The 19713-nt window shown below is 58.5% G+C and overlaps 1 protein-coding gene across 1 annotated transcript in view; it reads right to left on the reverse strand.

Moving 5' to 3' along the window:
• The window catches only part of NKAIN1 (sodium/potassium transporting ATPase interacting 1), a gene marked incomplete at both ends in the record, with an annotated part of 32153 nt that extends 12829 nt beyond the window's left edge, over window positions 1-19324 (reverse strand). The window contains one exon of the mRNA XM_084222712.1: window positions 19271-19324. Coding sequence (XP_084078838.1) covers window positions 19271-19324 — 54 coding nt within the window. The remainder of the gene's footprint in view (window positions 1-19270) is intronic.
• Window positions 19325-19713: the final 389 nt, after the last annotated feature.

The following is a 19713-nucleotide window of genomic DNA, read 5'->3' on the forward strand; positions in this document are numbered from 1 at the left end:
ACTACTACTGCTACTACTTCTACTACTACTACTGTTACTATTTCCACTAAATGTAGCTGATCAAACCCGGCCCATCCTGTTCTGGCTCCACCACAGGAGAGGGAAACTGAGGCACGGCATAGAGGTACAACCCCGCGCCCCCCAAACTTTCTGAGATGGTGGGACCGCTGAAATCCAGGGAATTTGGTGTTCCCCGTGGAGAGGGGATGCTCCATGATCACCTCCCGATGATGCTCACCCAGGAGGAAGCTCCTCCTCGTTTCCAGCCCTAAAACAAAGCCCTGGGCCCCATCAGCTCCCAAACTGCAGAGTCTGGGTGCATTCGGCTCCAATATCCCATCAGAACCCCGGGAATTTCGATAGGGGTTTTTTTCCCCTGAAACCACCACAAATTCCCGATTTCCCCAGGAGCAGGCTGATCTAACCGATTTACCTCTGACAATATCTCCTTAACTCTGACACAATATCGCATTTATATTTCACTGAGCTTTAGCACAACGCCCCAGCTCCTGTTGGCAGTGAGATCCCTTTCCCCTCCTGCCTCCCAGCCAGGAAACTTTTCCACGCCGAGGGAAAGCCGAGGCGATCGAAGCAGCTCAATTTCCTGCCCACCCATCGCGGCGCTGCCCTCCCGCACAGCGGGCTGGATGCTCCCGCGGGGAATTGCTCCATCCATCCCCTCGGGAACTGCCGCTGCTCCCGCAGGAGGGAGCCGGGATGGATATTCCAGCCGGGAATTGCTCCATCCATCCCCTCGGAACTGCCGCTGCTCCCGCAGGAGGGAGCCGGGATGGATATTCCAGCCGGGAATTGCTCCATCCATCCCCTCGGGAAGTGCCGCTGCTCCCGCAGGAGGGAGCCGGGATGGTCCCGGTCATCCCGGGCTGGGGCTCAGCATCCCCCCAGCGTCCCCTTGCAGTGACCTTGGCAAGCCCAGGGTGCCTGGTGGGGGGACACGGGGTGGTGGCACTTGTGGGAGGGGGTGACGGTGCCAGGAGTGTCCCTGGAGAGGGGAATGCAGTGGGAACAGCCCAGGGGGAAACTGAGGCACGGGGCTTTGAGCACAACTGGACCCAGCATTCCAGTGAGGCTGAGGTCACTGGTGGTGAGCCTGCCCTGCCGTGCCTCAGTTTCCCTGGAAAACGGCCTGATTCCTTCTCAGCATCTGCTCTCCTGGCCAGGGGGAGCAGCTCCATGGAGCAGGGCCTCAGGGAAACTGAGGCACAGCAGAGTGCAGGAGAGCTCCAGCCCTGGAGAAAGGCCATGCCTTGGGAACACCAAGCTGGGAGCTGCTCCAAACCCGAGGGAACAGAGCTGGGACCTCTGGGGTCGCCAGAGAGCCTGCTGTCCTCTCAGCCATCCCATCCCATCCCATCCCATCCCATCCCATCCCATCCCATCCCATCCCATCCCATCCCATCCCATCCCATCCCATCCCACTGTATTCTATCCATTCCCAATCCCATTAATGCAAATCCCATCCCAGCCCATTCCATCAATTCCAGGCATCCCACATATTCCATCCCATCCCTTCCCATCCCATCCTATCCCACCCTTCCCATTTTATCCTATTTTATGCCATCAATTCCCAATCCCATTCATGCCAATCCCATTCCATCCATTCTTTGCATCCCACTGTATCCCATTGTATCCCATCCAATCCCATCCCATTCCATCCATTCTATGCATCCCACATATCCCAAATCCCATCCCACTGTATCCCATTGTATCTCATTGTATCCCATTGTATCCCATCCCACCCATCCATTCCCAATCCCATTCATGCCAATCCCATCCCACCCCATTCCATCAATTCCATGCATCCCACATATCCCATCCCATCTCTTACCATCCCATCCTAACCCACCCTTCCCAATTTATCCCACTGTATCCCACTTTATCCCATCCATTCCCAATCCCATTCATGCCAACCCCATCCCATTCCATCCATTCCATCCCACATATCCCATTGTATCCCATGCATTCTATGCATCCCACATATCCCATCCCATCCCATCCCATCCCATCCCATCCCATCCCATCCCATCCCATCCCATCCCATTGTAACCCACTGTATCCCATTGTATCCCACTGTATCCCATTGTATCCCACTGTATTCCACACCACCCATCCATTCCCAATCCCATTCATGCCAATCCCATCCCATTCCATCCATTCTATGCATCCCACATATCCCATTGTATCCCATGAATTCCATGCATCCCACATATCCCATCCCATCCCATCCCATCCCATCCCATCCCATCCCATCCCATCCCATCCCATCCCATCCCATTGTATCCCACTGTATTCCACATCACCCATCCATTCCCAATCCCATTCATGCCAATCCCATCCCATTCCATCCATTCTATGCACCCCACATATCCCCCTCTATCCCACCCTATCCCACTCTATCCCATTGTATCCCATCCATTCCCAATCCCATTCCATCCATTCTATGCATCCCACATATCCCCCTCTATCCCCCTCTATCCCACCCTATCCCACTGTATCCCATCCATTCCCAATCCCATTCCATCCATTCTATGCATCCCACATTCCCATCCCAAATAAATAAATCCCTGTCCCATCCAAGGTGGATCCCTGAGCCCCAGCTCAGCCTTGCAGGAATTTGTCACCCCCAGGGACACCAGCCCCCAAACCCAAACCCCATAAAGAAAATTGGGATTAATCCAGGAACTCAACCAGGCATCCCCTTGGAGACTCCCAGCAGAAGCCACTGAGAGGTGGAGAATTAATTAAAATGGAGGAAAAATCCCTAAAAAACCCCACAGGCAAATGGGGAATAACTCAGGGCTGAAACCTGAGGGATGTTTGGTTTGGGGATGAAATGTAGGGAAATGCGGGTTTAAACCTGGCAGATCTTGGGCCTGGATCTGAGCAAACTAGGGCTTAAATTTAGGAGGGTTTGGGTTTAAATTTGGGGAATTATTGGCTGAGATCTGGGAGAGCTGGAGCTTAACTTTGGGATCTAAGATTCAGGACAGCTTGTGCTTTAATCTGGGTTTAGGGTTTGGATTTGGGGATCTTGGTTTTAGATCTGGTGGATTTGAGGTTTAAATTTTGGGGGATTTTGTGCTCAAATTTGGGAATCTTGGGTTTAACTTTCAGGGATTGTGTCCTTAAATTTGGGGGATTTGGAGCTTAAATATGGGGGATATTGGGCTTAAATTTGGGAATCTTGGGTTGAACTTTGGGGGATTTTGTCCTTAAATTTGGGGGATCTTGGGTTGAACTTCAGGGCACTGCACAGCCAGAGGAAATAAGATGGGGAATAAGGAGAGATGTGGGGAGCCTGACTCCCTAAATCACAAATTCCGGGAATGTGACACAGACAAAGGCTGGATGTGGGAGGGACCGGGCAGGGAAAAGCGAAGGAATGGGACAAGCTGCTCCAAAAATTTGCCAAAGCCCAGCAGGATGGGGCAGGATGGATGCCGGAGGAGATGCCCCAGCAGCCCGCCGCGGACACGGATTAAGCCGCTGGCAATTTCCATGCTAATTCTGTTCTCTATCCTGACATCTGGGAGAAGCCAGAGGTATTTTTCCCCAAATCTCAACCGATGCCTCAAAGACACCGTTAATGTAATCCGATAGAGGAGAGGCAAAAAATGAATATATAATATACATATATATATATACAAAAAAAAAATCCAATTTACTGACTTATTTAGCGCCACTTTCCGTAATCAATTCTCCCAGGGAAGAGCCCTGATTAAAGCCAAGCGCATCGCTATGGAAACCGGCATTCCCTCCTCCCACGGCCCGCGGGCTGCGAAGGAGATGCTGGGCTGAGGAAATCTGCCTGGTAACAACCCCGTTAATGAGCCGGGGAGCAAAAATAATCCCGGCGAGCGCTGGCGCCGCCAAAGGAGCAGCCGGCGGCAGCCGGTGGGGAGGCGAAACGGCTCCCAAAATATTGATTTTTCTGGGATTGTTTTGGAGGAGGAGGGGACGCTCCCACATCCTGGAGGGATGAGCGGACATCTGGAGGTGGTTCCCGTGTGCGCCCACCCAGCCCGGCGGGTGTGGGTGTTTCTTCCAGCGTTTATCCAATTTTTTAGCTTTAAAAGCCCGGATCAAAGCACGCAGGTCTGAGGGATTCGCCTGCCCGGCGAGGCGGGAGCTGCCGGCGTAAATGGGATTTATGGGATGGCCCCGGTGGGTTTCCCTCTCCTCGGGGTAATTCCACAACCCACGGGCACCCGCGGCTCCGAGTGAGGGGCATCACCCCCACTGCCCGCTCCCATCCTGGGCTAAAATCTTGGGGGGGTTGGGGCTGGAATTTGGGAATCTTGGTCTTGGATCTGGTGGATTTTTGTTCTTAAATTTGGGAGAGTTTGGGCTTAAATATGGGAAATCTTTGGTTTAAATTTGGGGGATTTATATTTTAAATATGGGGAATTTGGGGCTTAAATATGGGAAAGTTTGGGCTTAAATATGGGAAACCTTTAGTTTAAATTTGGGGGATTTGTATTTTAAATATGGGGACTTGGGGCTTAAATATGGGAGACTTTGGGCTTAAATATGGGAAATCTTTGGTTTAAATTTGGGGATTTGTGTTTTAAACACAGGGGATCTTGGCCTTAAATATGGGAGCACCCCGCTATGGGTGAGAATTTCTTGGAGAATTGGAGATTTTTCTTATTTCTCCATTGAGTAATGGGACCTGGAGGGTTTGGGGTGTCCTCCTGGCTGGATGAGCGCCCTGTAAGGAGAAGGTGCTGGGACAGAAATTCCCATGTAAGGAAATGATGGGGGTGGGAGAGGTGAGTGGCAGGGAAGGGGCTGGGATGTTTCCTGAGACCCCAAGGAGCTTTTTGGGGTGCAAAAGTCTGCCCAGGACATCTCGGTATCCATTGAGGAATTCAATAACAGTCCCATCAACATTCTTCCTGAAATCCCCCATCCCATCCCTGTCACTGCTCCCAGGGGTGAGGGTGGAGCCCCTCTGCCCTGGCAGTGGGACTGTGCTCCAGGCAGGAGCAGAGCATCCCACCATCCCATCCCCCCTGCACCTGCATCCCGGGGCTACGGGAGCAGGAGAGGCACCCAAAGGGAAGCACCGTCCTAATAAACCCGGAATGTTTGGAGTGACTCCTTCAGTGAACTGGTGCTGATCCCAATGATCCCTTTGCTCTTGATCCCAATGACCTTTCTGCTGTAGATCCCATGATCCCTGTGCTGTAGATCCCAATGATCCCTTCACTGTGGATCCCAGGATCCTTTCACTGTAGATCCCAATGATCCCTGTGCTGTGGATCCCAGGATCCCTGTGCTGTGGATCCCAGGATCCCTGTGCTGTGGATCCCAATGATGCCTTCACTGTAGATCCTGCGATCCCCGTGCTGTGGATCCCACTATCTCTCTGCTGCAGATCCCAATGATCCCTTCACTGTGGATCCCAGGATCCCTGTGCTGTGGATCCCAGCATCCCTGTGCCGTGGATCCCAGGATCCCTCTGCCATGGATTCCAGGATCCCTTCACTGTGGATCCCAGGATCCCTCTGCCGTGGGTCCCAGGATCCCTTCACTGTGGATCCCAGAATCCCTGTGCTGTGGATCCCAGGAACCCTTCACTGTGGATCCCAAGATCCCTTCACTGTGGATCCCAGCATCCCTGTGCCGTGGATCCCAGTGTCCCTGTGCCGTGGATCCCAGGATCCCTCTGCCATGGATCCCAGGATCCCTTCACTGTGGATCCCAGCATCCCTGTGCCGTGGATCCCAGGATCCCTTCACTGTGGATCCCAGTGTCCCTGTGCCATAGATCCCAGCATCCCTGTGCCATGGATCCCAGGATCCCTGTGCCGTGGATCCCAACATCCCTATGCCGTGGATCCCAACATCCCTGTGCCGTGGATCCCAACATCCCTGTGCCGTGGATCCCAGCATCCCTGTGCCGTGGATCCCAGGATCCCTCTGCCGTGGATCCCAGGAACCCTTCACTGTGGATCCCAGCATCTCTGTGCCGTGGATCCCAGGATCCCTGTGCCGTGGATCCCAGGATCCCTGTGCCGTGGATCCCGGGATCCCTGTGCCGTGGATCCCACTCTCCCGTTTATCCGGGCAGGACCTGCCGGGCGGGTGCCGCGGCCCCCGGCGCGTCATTACCCGCAGCCATCGGCAGCTCGGCAGCTCATTAGAGACTCCTCAAACAGCCGTAAAATTTGCTTTTATTAATTGCTTCACCCGCCTTCCATCCCCAGCCCTGCGGGAGGGGTTTGGGATGGGTTTTCCCAGCCCCTTTCTTGGGAGGGGGTCGTGGATGAGCAGCTCCAGGGGCTGGATCCATCCCGGGCCCCCCCACTCGGCTCTCCTGCATCCCTTAAGGACAAGATGTGACACCGGGATGTCGTGACAGGTGACATCCCGACCCCTGCAGGGATGTGAGCCCGTCCCCCTGGCATCAGGGCCAGCCCCATAATGAGGATTTTCCCCCAGAACTGGTTTGGGGACAGGTGCTGTCCCACCCCATCCCCCCATGGACACACCCACGGCAGGGATGAGTTTTCCCATATGGAAATTTTTAGGGAAACCCCACCCCAGCAGCAGCACGGACCCCGCTAATGAGGGTGTGTTAATTGCGAGCCCTCGGCCCATGTTTAATTCAAGGGCCTTTGTCAGGGCCGGGTTTGCTTTGTCTGGGAAGTGCCACCAACCCACGAGACCTGACCCTGGGCCACACAGTCCTTCTGGGGGGAGGGGCTGGGTGCAAAATAATTGGGGTCTGGGGCTGCTGCCAGGGGGGGATGGGGTCATTAGTTGGGTCGGCATCGCCCCCATGGAGGAGGGGATGGGCAGGGGGACATGGGGACAGCCCGAGCACCATTTCCCATGGAAGGAGCCACAGGGGGACCCCAAAAGGTGGTGGGAGCATCAGTCCAGTGTGCAGGCTGTGAGGTGAGCTGGGCTGGGACCTGCCCCCACATTTTGAGGTGGAAATCCTCATTCTTGCTGTGGGTGCACCCAAAGGTTTGGGTTTGGGGCCTGTGGGTGCCAAAGCTGGGGGCAGCACCCATGTCCTGGATGGGTGATGGAGAGGAACTGCACCAATGGGGCATAAACCAGCCCCAAATGGGTGAGGGCGTCCCCAATACAGCTCCTGACACCAGCAAAGCCCCAGGCAGACACCCCACAGTCACCCCAAATTCCCCAGACACCCTCAGCTCCCGGTGGTGCTGGACCGGATCAGCCCCAGGATCAGCCCCAGGATCAGCCCCAGGATCAGCCCCAGGCTGGGCTCGGGGGCAGCAGCCTGGACCCAGGTGGGATGCAGCCCTGGGAGGATGGGAATGGGACAGGAATATCCTCACCCCCAGAGGGACTGCACCTCTCCACAGGCCACCACCCCACAACTGCTGAGCTTTGGGGGGAGGAGGAAAGATCTAAAAAATAGAAATAGAACTTTTAATAACCCACTCCCCGTGGGTGTTTCCTGGGCACAGCAGCACCAGGCTGTGCTGCTAAATGGAATCCCTGGGGGAGCCAGCGAATCCAAGACACGAGGCAAATTCCCAGGAGGGAACAAAACAGGGAATAAAACCCAGCCCAGAAATTCCCATCGCTCCAGACTCCGCCCGTGTCCCTCCCACGGGGATGGGGGGACATCCTGGGTGTCCCCAGGTGACCACAGGCAGTGGCAGGGCTGGGAGCTGGAGGGGATTGAGGCACAGCCAGGGTGGGCACAGGGACCCCCAGCCCCGGGGCCTCCCATGCCCGGCCCCAACCCCACAGCATCGTCCCCTGGATGTCCCCACCCCGGCCTGGTGGTGGCACCCATGGCCCCAGCGCTGCCCATCACCCACCCAGTGCTCAAGGGATGCCACCACCCACCCACAGGTGCCACCTCCAGTGCCACCTCCAGCCCCAGCTGCTCTGTGAGCACCCCAGCGGTCCCCACACGGCCACGGGGACTCGGTGCCAGCCCTGTGCCACCCATGCCCATCCCAGGGCTCTGGCTGTGGCCATGGGGACTCGGTGCCAGCCCTGTGCCACCCATGCCCATCCCAGGGCGCTGGCTGTGCCCCCACCCGGTGCCAGGGGCTGCAGCCAAGGCCAGGGAAGGACAGACCTGCCCCAGAGCCCCGGCAGCTGCCGGGGACGGGCTGGAAGTGGCAGCAGAGGAGGGGACAGCAGGGGACACGAGCTGAGGGAGTCCCCAGGCACAGACGGAGATGCCAGGTGTCCCCAGGGTGGTGAGAGGGACGGGGCTGGTTCCTGAGCCAAAGCAGGGCAGGGAAGAGCAGAGAAAACACAAATCTGAGCCTGCAAAGGTTTGTGCAAAGCTGCCGACCCCGAGCCCGGCTGCTGCACCCACGGGGGACCTGGGTCCTTTCCCGGGGCTGGGGGACACAAATCAGGGCGGGGGGACCCAGCTGAACCCCACAGCCACGGCTGTCACCCCTCATGAGATCAATGGGGTGGGAGGAGCGGGAGAGAGCCCAGGAGGATGGGACAAGGACTCTCAGTGTGACACTCGCAGGCAGAGCCTGAGCACCACCATTAATCCGAGCTGTGCCTGCACGGAATTAGAGCACGGGCAGGGCTTCCCTGGGGCTCCCATGAGCTCCTGCATTCCAAGAACCCTCCAGTCCTACTCTGAGCATCACCCAGAGCACCCTTCACTCATCCCAAGTACCCTCTGCTCCTGCGCCGAGCACCCTCCATGCTCACCCTGAGCACATTAAGTACCCTCCATTCCCACCCCAAGCACCCTGAGCATCCCTGATTCCCACCTGAGCATCCTCCCCATCACCCAGCACCCTCCATTCCCACCCCAAGCGCCCTGAGCATCCCTGATTCCCACCTGAGCATCCTCCCCATCACCCAGCACCCTCCATTCCCACCCCAAGCGCCCTGAGCATCCCTGATTCCCACCTGAGCATCCTCCCCATCACCCAGCACCCTCCATTCCCACCCCAAGCACCCTCCATTCCCACCCCAAGCGCCCTGAGCATCCCTGATTCCCACCTGAGCATCCTCCCCATGACCCAGCACCCTCCACTCCCACCCCAGGCACCCTCAGCTCCCACCCTGAGCTTCCTCTCCTCCCTTCCCCTGGGACATTTCCCACCCAGGGTTTGTACCTGGGAGTCCCTGTGGGGTGACACAAATGTGGCAGCGTTCCAGTGACATTCCCACAGCTCCCTGCAGCCCCAATTCCCAAACTGGCACAGCCACTGGGGCCACCCCCAGCGGCCCTTTGGCATCCCTAATCCCATCCACCGAAGGTTCTACATTTTCCTGCCCCAGGGAGGAGGCAAATCCGCCCTGCTTGGGCTCGTCTTGGCTCCCTGGTGCCTCATTCCCGGGGTTCCAGGACACACATCCCTGCTGGGAAAGGGCCTCGCTATCGATCCGGCCGTGGGAAGAGACCACAGTGCCCCAGGGTGCTAATTAGCCCTAATCAAAGAAGTTAGCCTGGGAGCCAGCAGCAGGGCAGCCCCAAGTGTGGCTGTGTCCCCTGCGTGTGACAGCACAGCTGTGACCCGGCCAGGCAGGGCCAGTGTGGCAGGGAGGGTGACAGGACACAGCCAGCGCCGGTGGCTTTGCAGTGTCACTGTCACCGCCAGCCCCTGGGTACCCCCCCAGCACCCCCAGGGCACACGGGTGCCCTCTGCCAGGACAGAGCCAGGAGGGGACACCAGGCTGTGGGAAATCCCCTCTGGGGGCTCCCAGCCCGTGCTGCCAGCCCAGCTCAGCTCAGCTCAGGGGTCCCCCTGTTCACCCCCGGGCACCCCAAACCCCCCGTGCCCTCCCCCACCCCTCCCTGCAGCTCCAGCTTCCCAACCCTGGGGCTGCCGGGATGGGCTGGGCCCCCTCTCCCTGCAGGCTCCAGGAGCTGATCCCTGAGGGGGAGCAGGGAACCAGCACCCCGAGGCAGGTCCCACAGCACCTCCCATCCTCCACACCCATTAAATAATTAACTAATGTCACCTCAATTAATAACGTGACCCCATGGGGACAGAGGGGTCACATCCTGTCCCACTGCTCCCAAGCACCACTTGGCCTTCTGGGTTTTTTCCTCCTCAAATTCTCCTGCTACCAGAGATGAGACCCAAAGGAGGGGGAATTTCCCCCAAGCACATGGGAGCTGTTATCAATCTTGTTAAAAACCTCTCGGGGTTTAATGTCCTGGTTAAACACAGCCTGGGCTGCTCTCTGCCCGCTCTGCACTCCCGCTTTTCCAGCCCGTTACATCCAGATTTTGGAAATTGAAATTAATAGCTGCTTTCAAATGGGGGGAAGGAAAAAAATCAGTGCCAAGGGGGCACTGAGCTGCTCGGAGCATCCCCCAGAATTTGGGAAGAATGTTCTCTCCCTGCTCAGCCCCAGTGTTCACCAATTCCAGCCACGCTGGCCGCGGTGGGGACAGGGACATCCCGGGGCATTCCAGGAGCAGGAGGGGTGGGGACAGAGCCTGGAGCACCGGGATGGGGCTGGCAAGGTTCCCACCCCTGGCAGTGCTCACCCAGGCCAGCAGAGATGAACAGATCCCCCTGCAGCCCAGAGCAGCGGTTGGAGCAGGCAGGAGTGAGAGATTTGTGGGGTTTCCATCCCTGCCCCAAAGGATGGGATACCCCCAGGTGTACCCAGGGGCTCCCAGCCCAGGGGGAGGCGATGCCAGCAGGATCCCAATCCTGCCCTGATGTGCAGTGGGACACAGAGCCCTGCCCAGCCCTGGGCACAGGCACGAGGCTGGGAGGGTGTCCTGGTACCTGTGCCATTCACACCTTCTGTAAAAATCCCAGGATTTTGGCCCAGGATTCTTCTCCTGGGAAGCTGAGAAGCCTCAGAGAAAAGGAAAACAATTCTTATCTCATTTGCTTCTCCTGTGTTGTGCTGGTGTGGGATGTGTTTGGAGATTGTTCACCCACAGGTGATTGTTCCATTGGTTTCATGTAAATTGTTTTCACTCTTTGGCCAATCAGGGCCAAGCTGTGTCAGGACTCTGGAGAGAGTCACAAGTTTCATTATTATCTTTTTATCCTTCTATAAGTATCCTTTCTGTATCCTTTAGTATAGTTTAGTATTGCATTCTTTAATTTAATACAGATCATAAAGTAATAAATCAGCCTCTGAGAGCATGGAGTCAGATCCATCATCCCTCCCTTCATCAGGGCATTCCCAGCAAATCCAACAGGTACCTGCCCCCAGCATCCCCCCAGCTGCCCAACCCACCCCTGTGCCAGCTCTGTGGGGGCAGGGCTGGGAGCTCAGGGCCAGGTCTGGATCCCCTTTGGGAACTGAATTCCTCCACAGCAAATTTTGGACTGGTTGAGCCCCAAACCCTCCTCCAGAGCTTCCCTGGGGTTTCTCTCTGGAGGAACTGAGCAGAGAGGAGCCAAGAGCACCTCTGCAAAAGGAAAACATGGTGGGAGCTGATGCCTCAGGTTTAGATTTTCTTTTTTCAGATTCTGCTTTAGTGTGTGGGTCTGGGATTCATATTATGGGATGGTGAGCTCTGTGCACAGAGCAGGGAGACAAAACAATTCCTGCTCCAGCTGGGCACCAAGGACAAATGACCCAAATCTCAGCCCAGGAGCACAAACCCCGTGGGCTGGAGAGAGAAAAACAAGCGGGGTGGGACTGCAGGGGCTAAAGCTGGGATGGGACAATGAACTGCAAGGTGCAAATGGAGCAGAAATGATCCCAGGGAGAGACCCCGTGCCCGGCCGGGCATTTTGGGGCCATTTTGGTTCATCTTGGGTTCATTTTGGGACCATTTTGGGTCATCTTGGGTGCAGCCCTGGCTGGGCTCTGGTGCTGCCCAGGGTGGATCCATGGAGGAGATCCTTTGGATAAATCCCTGCTTTATTCTTTAGCTCAGTCCAGTCTCTGTCCTAGGGCAGCCTTCCCAAGGCATCAGAGCCATCAGAGCCTCAGGTAGGCAGAGCATTCCAGGAATAACAACACTGAGGAGTCCACAGGTGCTCCTGGATCCTCCAGCAGTGAATTCCCAAACAAACCCAACCTCTGCTGGAATAACAACCCAGGGTGCTCAGCACCCCCAGTGCTGCCACTATGTGGGGATGTCCCTGTTGTCCTTCCAAACATGGCCCAAGCCTGGGGCAAGTGCTGGCCAAGGGCAGCAGGGAAAGGCCAAGGCACCCAGAGCTCATTTCTGGCTGTGGTTAATCACCTTCAGGGCTGAAAAAAACCCTTTTCTCCCCAGAACCTGATCACTTTGCCTCATTTCTCCTGCATTAAGGGCTGTTGGGACTGGGAACCTCTTCCACATGCCCATCTTGGTTGGATACTAGGAAAAAGTTTATCGTGGAAAGAGTGATAAAGTTCTGGAATGTTCTGCTCGGGGAGGTGGTGCAGTCACCATCCCTGGGGGTGTTTAACAAAGCCTGGATGTGGCACTGGGTGCCAGGGATGAGCTCAGCTGTTGGGGCTGGGTTGGACTCGATGGTCTGGAAGGTCTCTTCCAACCCAGTGACTCTGGGAATTCTGTGACACTTCAAGGTGGGATGGTTTAAAACTAAAAGAGGAGGGATTCAGGTGGAATATTGGGAATTGGGAATTGTTCCCTGGCAGGGTGGGCAGGGGCTGGGCTGGAATTGCCAGAGCAGCTGTGGCTGCCCCTGGATCCCTGGCAGTGCCCAAGGCCAGGCTGGACACTGGGGCTGGAGCACCTGGCACAGGGGGAGGTGTCCCTCGGCTGGAAGGAGCTGGCATTGAAGATCCCTTCCCACCCAAACCACTCTGGCATTCAGATTCCTGAATCCAGGATGAGAACCAGGAGCAAAGCCCATTGCAGCAAATGGATCCAGGAAAGGAAAGAATGATTTGCTGGAAGGTTCCAGGTGCCCCAGGGCTATTTCCCACAGGGGGTTTGTAGCCTGGCAAGGCCTGGTTGGAGAGGTTTGGGCTCTCCCAGGGTGCCCAGAGCAGCTGGGGCTGCCCCTGGAGCCCTGGCAGTGCCCAGGGCCAGGCTGGAGCACCTGGGACAGGGGGAGGTGTCCCTGCCAGGGCAGGGGTGGCACTGGGTGGGGTTTAAGGTCTTTTCCCATCTTTTCCCATCCAAACCATTTCAGGGTTCTGTGATCTTCCCTCAGAGCAGCCACAGACCCTGAGCCTCTCCAGAGGCTGTCTGGCCACTTCTCCCACCCTGGGGCTCCTCTGCCCAGCCCCTCCCGATGGCTTGGCAATGGATTTTGGGATGGGACACGCCCTGCAGGACGCACCTCCAGGGGGACTCTCCTGCACCAGGCTCTGCTCACCACCATCCCCTCATCCCACACCTTTTCTCCAGATGATTTCATTCCTTCTCTTCTTTCTGCCTAGTCCTGAAATGAGCACCATTGATTTTTCATAGCACTAATTTTTTCCTAACAGAAGCCACCTGGGATTAAATCAAATTCCTTATCAGCATCCAGACCATTGCTGGGGCAGCTCAGCCCCTTCCAGCAGCCAAATCAGGGAGCTCAAGGAGAAACAAGAGCCAGGTTTGGCTGGGCAAGATGCATTTCCCAGCTCTCCATGAGCCCATCTGCTTTAGGCTTTTCTGCTCACATCAACCTTTCCTTCCCAGGCTCTGACAGTTCCACTGTCGGGCCAGGCTGGTTTCAGCCTCATCCTCTTTATTTTCTCTACAACCCAGCCCTCTGAGACATTTATTTTCCAGCCCCCCTCGCTCCCAGCTCTGTTAAGAACCGCCATGAATGATTTAGGGAGTTCTTCAGGCGGCCTCGTTAATCCTCTTGGGTGCACATTAGCTGGTCCCGCAAATTTAGACGTACGGCACTTTAATCGCGGTTTTAATTGCGAGCTGTGAGGCTCTGCCTTCCCAAACACACGTCAATAAACCTTTACAGCCCTGCCTGGAACGCGGGTGTGCCGGAGGATGCTCACACACACGGAGGTCCGGGCTGGCTGCTGCCTCTGCACGGCCACCCACAGCCTCGGTCCCTGCGGGGCTCTCGGGGCGCTCACCCGGGGAGCTGACAGGCTGGGGTGGGGTTTTTCAAACACATTTCCCACCTCGGGGCCGGCTCTGCATCCTCTGCATCCCTGGAGGATCCTCATCCCTCCATGGCGGCATCCGTGACCCCACAGAGCCGCGGGTACCAGCATCCCCATCACCCCCGCCCACGGGGAGGGGATGTGGGGCAGCGAGGGGGCGAGGGGGAGTGAGGGACTCCCCTCGCCATCCCCGCGCTCCCGCCAGCCCCCCATTTCCATGGCAACCATGCAAATGGGAAAGCTTTCCATAATCATCAGGGAGCGGAGCGGAGCAGTACAAACAGTGGCGGCAGTAGATTACAAACCCATTATGAACAGTCGCACCTTCTGAGCGCTGGTAATTACACCTAATTGTGCATTTAATTGTGTAATTGAAAACCTCCAGCCCGAGTTCAGCCCGGGCTCCTTTCCCCTTTTCCGGGGAGGGGGATGCGGCCGGGGCGGCCCCGGCCCCGCGGTGCCCGGGCCATCCCCGCGCCGAGCGCCCGGAGCCGTGCGAGGACAAAAGATGCCGGCAGAGGTGGGAGGAGGGTGGTTCCCACCGGCCGTGACCAAACCAGGGAAATGAGAGCAGGAAGGAGGGACGGGAGGGCCACGGAGCCCCCAGGGGTGCAGGGGGACCCGCTGTGGCACAGGGATGACACCCAGGGATGAAGGATCATCCTCTCCCTTCGCCCATCGCTCGTTAAGCCGAACTCCTGATCCTTCTCCAGCCTCGGAGCCGGGGTCACATCCCAGCGGCTCCCGGTGCTGCCGCACCCGCGGCTCGGGGAGAAGCTGGGATGGACCCGCGGCCCCTCTCCTGCGCCCCAGCCCCGCGGGGACCGGGGATGCCAGCGCCGCTCTGGCGTGGCACTGCATGGCACTGCATGGCACGGCATGGCATGGCACCGCGTGTCACCGCACGGCCCCGCACCGCACCCCGCCAGCCTGGCAGGCTCCGGCAGGCGGGAGGTGCCAACCCAGCTCTGCTTTTCCAGCCAATTAAAGGAGAAGGAGAGAAACAAAGAAGGAAACGGGAGCTCGGTTGGAAGCGGCTGCCGGCTCTGCCAGGCGGAGGTGGGGCACGGAGCGCCCCTGACCCCGTCCAGCGGCGGGGCTGAGCGGCCACACGGAGGGGGCGGTGGGATCGCCAGCCTGGGATGGAGAAGGAGCCAGCTCCAGAAAACCATCCTGCACCAGCTCCAGAAAAACCATCCTGCACCAGCTCCAGAAAAACCATCCCACACCAGCTCCAGAAAACCATCCCGCACCAGCTCCTGAACGCGGCCGCGGGGCACAGAGCAGGGTGGCCAAGGGACATGTGACAGCAGCTAGACAGAGCCGGCCTGACAGCTGCCAGCAGAGCATGTCCCGATATCCTGGTGTCCTGATGTCCCAATGTCCCGGTATCCCAATGTCCCAATATCCCAATGTCCTGATATCCCAATATCTCAATATTCCAATATCCTGATATCCCAATGTCCCAATATCCTGATGTCCTGATATGCTGATATCCCAATGTCCAGATATCCCAATATCCCAATGTCCCGATAACCCGATATCCTGATATCCCAATATCCTGATGTCCTGACATCCCAAGATCCCGATGTTCTGACATCCCAATATCCTGATGTTCTGACATCCCAATACCCCGATGCCCCGATGTTCTGATATCCTGAGGTCCCAATGTTCTGATATCCCGATATCCTGATACCCCAATATCCCAATGTCCCAATGTCCCCATATCCTGATACCCCAATATTCCAATATCCCGATGTCCCAATATCCCGATGTCCCAATGTCCCGATGTCCCGATATCCCGATGTCCTGACGTCCCGATGTCCCCTATCCTGTCACTGGGGCCGGCCCAGCCCCGCTGTCCCCACCCCTCCAGGCTGCAGAGGAATGTGTGTGGCTGTGGCTCCCACCCCCCCTGCCCGAGCAGGGCAGCGCCACCTCGGCTCCCTGCCCCATCCCACCCCTCAGCATTCCCATTTCCCACAGAGGGTGAATCCCACAAACCTGGGGCACAGAGACGGGCTGCTGTCTCCCAGCTGCTGGGAAAAGCAGCAAAACCCCGGAGTCTGGGTTTTATCCCACCTCATTTTCACGAACATCTGCAGGTGGCCCCTCCCGAGGCAGGGCACAGCTGGGTGGGGGTTTGGCAAGACGGTTTTTTCAAGGGAAAACCATAAATGGAGGCAAAATGTGGCACGTGCTGCTTGTCCCCAGGACTGGGGTCAGCCAGCACTCACAGCATGGCCTCGCCAGGGGGAAGGAGCTTGGAGGGTGTTGGAATGCTGCAAAGCAGCTCCGGTGGTGTCAGGGCCCAAAAGCAGCTTCCCAAAGTGGTTCAGGGAGGGGCTGGAGCGGGCAGGGCTCGGCAGGGCTCCTCTGGAGCAGGGACCCCGTGCCCAGTGGGTGCCAGCTGCACCTTGGGCATCCAGAGCATCCCTGGGAGCAGGGGGGGAGGGAGCAGGTCACGGACAGTGGGGAACCAGCTGGGGTGTGAAAGGTGCCCACGAGGGGACAGTGACACAAGGAGCCATGGGAAGGTGCCCACGAGGGGACAGTGACACACAGGAGCCATGGGAAGGTGGCTGTGAGGTGACAGTGGCACACAAGGAGCCATGGCAAGGTGCCCGTGAGGTGACAGTGGCACACAGGGAGACATGGGAAGGTGGCTGTGAGGTGACAGTGGCACACAAGGAGCCATGGGAAGGTGCCCATGAGGGGACAGTGACACACAGGGAGCCATGGGAAGGTGCCTACGAGGTGACAGTGGCACACAAGGAGCCATGGGAAGGTGCCCAGGAGGTGACAGTGGCACACAAGGAGCCATGGGAAGGTGGCTGTGAGGTGACAGTGATACACAGGAGCCATGGGAAGGTGCCCATGAGGTGACAGTGGCACACAAGGAGCCATGGGAAGGTGGCTGTGAGGTGACAGTGACACACAAGGAGCCATGGGAAGGTGCCCAGGAGGTGACAGTGGCACACAAGGAGCCATGGGAAGGTGGCTGTGAGGTGACAGTGATACACAGGAGCCATGGGAAGGTGCCCATGAGGTGACAGTGGCACACAAGGAGCCATGGGAAGGTGCCCATGAGGTGACAGTGACACAAGGAGCCATGGGAAGGTGGCTGTGAGGTGACAGTGGCACACAAGGAGCCATGGGAAGGTGGCTGTGAGGTGACAGTGACACAAGGAGCCATGGGAAGGATCTGGGATGGGCAGGGAGGACCAGCCAGACATGATGGCATCACCTCAGGATGTCACACGCTGCTTTTGAAGGGACACCAGGGCCCAGGCTGGCCAGGGGGCTCAGCTGAGCCGTGCCCTCCCTGGGCAGCCCCCAGCTGGGGCACGAGCTGCTCCTGCAGCCCCACACACACCAGTGCGACCCCAGCCCTGTGACAGGGGACACTGGGGACACAGCTGTCCCCTCCCACAGGACAGAGAGCCCAGGACAGGTGCCAGGGCTGGCTGGGTGGGGGGACATGAGCCTGCTGGTGCCATCCCCATGTCAGGGGTGAAGCAGAGGAGGGGAGCAGGGATGGGGTCGGGGATCCTCCCCGCTCCCTGAGGCTCCATCCCAAACCTCAGCTCTGCCTGGTCAGGTGCTGTGTCACTTGGTCACCCCAGGGGACACCTAGGTGGCACTGCCACCTCCAGTCTCCAGGGGCTGGCTCAGCACAGGGCCATGGGTGGGCACCCAGACCCCTCACCCGGGGGAGCTGAGGGCTGGGGCATCTCCCCATCTCCAGGAGGGAGCTCTGGAGAGCATCCCAAAGGATGAGCTGGTTCAGGGTGAGCCTGGAGTGGGAAGGGAAAGGTCCCTGCTAAGGGATTGGAGCCTTTGGGGATGCCAACAGCACCAGGACACACGGGGGGAAGGTGGAGGGGACAGCCTGACCCCAATTAGCAGCACAAAGTTCCTCGGGTGTGAGCAGGAGCTGCTCTCCCAGCCCAGGAGCTTGCACCTATTCAGCCTTCCCCTGAAATGAACAGATTCAAACCCCTCAGATTTGGGATATCTAGGGGAGTAATCACCACCAAACGTGCCTGGGAGCAGGGTGGTGAAAAGGAATGTGACCAAAAGCCAGCAAACTCCTGCACACCTGGAAAAGCCCTGCTGGATTTCTCCTGGATCAGGAAACGCCAAGCGAGACTCCACAGCCCAAAGCGAGGGGACAGCTGGGGACACGGAGGCCATTCCTGCTGGCCATGGGGGACTCCAGTGTGGGGATGATCCCACTGTGCCTCTGCTGCCCAGGCTGAGCACCGCCTTCAAAGCTTCCCCATCCCCCCTGCAACACCCCGAGTATCCCCATCCAGAAGTGGAGACCCCTCCCCACCCGCTGCCTTCTGGAGGATGAAGGATGAGCAAGAGCCGGGAAGAAAGTGCCTGTCAGCAGGATGCCACCATCATCTCCAGAGGGCTCTGAGCCCGCTTCCATCGCCGCGTCCATCCATCCATCACGCCCCGTCCCCGGGGACACCACGAGCTGACCCCACAGATTTCAGCAGTCCCTCCCTGCTCTCCCGGCCCTGACGAGCCCGGCACGGCCGCGGGGGCAAGTTGGAGGCTGCTGATTCTCCATTAACGCACCACCCTGCCGGGATAATTAATCGCAACCTCGCCGGCGCTGGTTTGAGCAGAACCCCCCCGGATCCCCCCCGCGCTCCCTTCGCCGGCTCCTCGGGCAGAGCCTGATGAAGATTGATTCGCGGGCGGCGGCGAGCGCGGCACGGAATTGTCAAGAAACGCTACAAATGAAACCCCACAATCCCGTGAAAATCAACCCTCTCCTTTCTCCTCGCCGCCACAGCCCGGTGCCCCCACCGCGGGCAGGTGGGTCCCGCTCAGGAGCAGCAGAGTTTCCAAAGTGCGGCTCCAAGTTTCCCTCTCGCCCCGACTTAAGGGACCAGCACCCCGAGGCGCATCCGTGGAGTCACCAGAATGGGAAACCGCGGGCGGGAGTGAACTCGGAGGGAAGAGATTGCAGTTGGGAACAAAGCTCACACCTGCTGGAGACGCAACCTCGGGCACTGACAGCGCAGGGAAGGGGTCCCCATCCACCTCCCCGGCCAGCGCTGGCTTGAGGCAGGAGATGAGGGTGGCACTGCCCGTCTTTTAGATCAGCATTTTTTCTTTGCTGTGGGTTTTTTTTTTGCGTGATGAAGCATCCCCGAGCTGGTCCCAACACAAGGTCACCGCCGAGGCGGCGTGGGTAGCGGTGACAGGCAGCATCTCGCACAAAGCACCCCCGGCATGCCGATGAGCCTTACCAGCTGCAGGCAGCAGAATCCCACCAGCGTGCACCGCCCGTTGCATCTCCCCATGGCTCCCCAGCCGGATCCTCGGGGCTCCCTCACCGTGGCCTCGCTCCGCCGCCGCGCTCCGGCTCCTCACCGGCCGCCCCTCGGCCACCCGGGGAGCGTCACGGGGGGCTCCGGCACCATGTCCCGCTCTCCAGCCTCCCGCCAGCCCCGCCGGCTCAGCACAGCGGCGAGCTGGGCTCGGCGCGGGGCATCGCCCCCCTTCTCCCTCCGCCCCCCGGCCCGCTACAGCCCGCTCGGGCGGCGCGGGGGCCGCGGGGCCGCGCAGCCCTGGCCGCCCATGCCCGGCGCGGCGCGGAGCCGTGCGCTCCGCTATTGTCTCCCGCACAGCCGCGCTCCGCGCCCCGGGCGGGCGGGCGGGGGGCGCGGGCGGGGCCGGAACAAGGCGGGAC

The sequence above is a fragment of the Fringilla coelebs genome (assembly GCF_963513975.1).
Source record: "Fringilla coelebs genome assembly, chromosome: 28".
Lineage (NCBI taxonomy): Eukaryota > Metazoa > Chordata > Aves > Passeriformes > Fringillidae > Fringilla > Fringilla coelebs.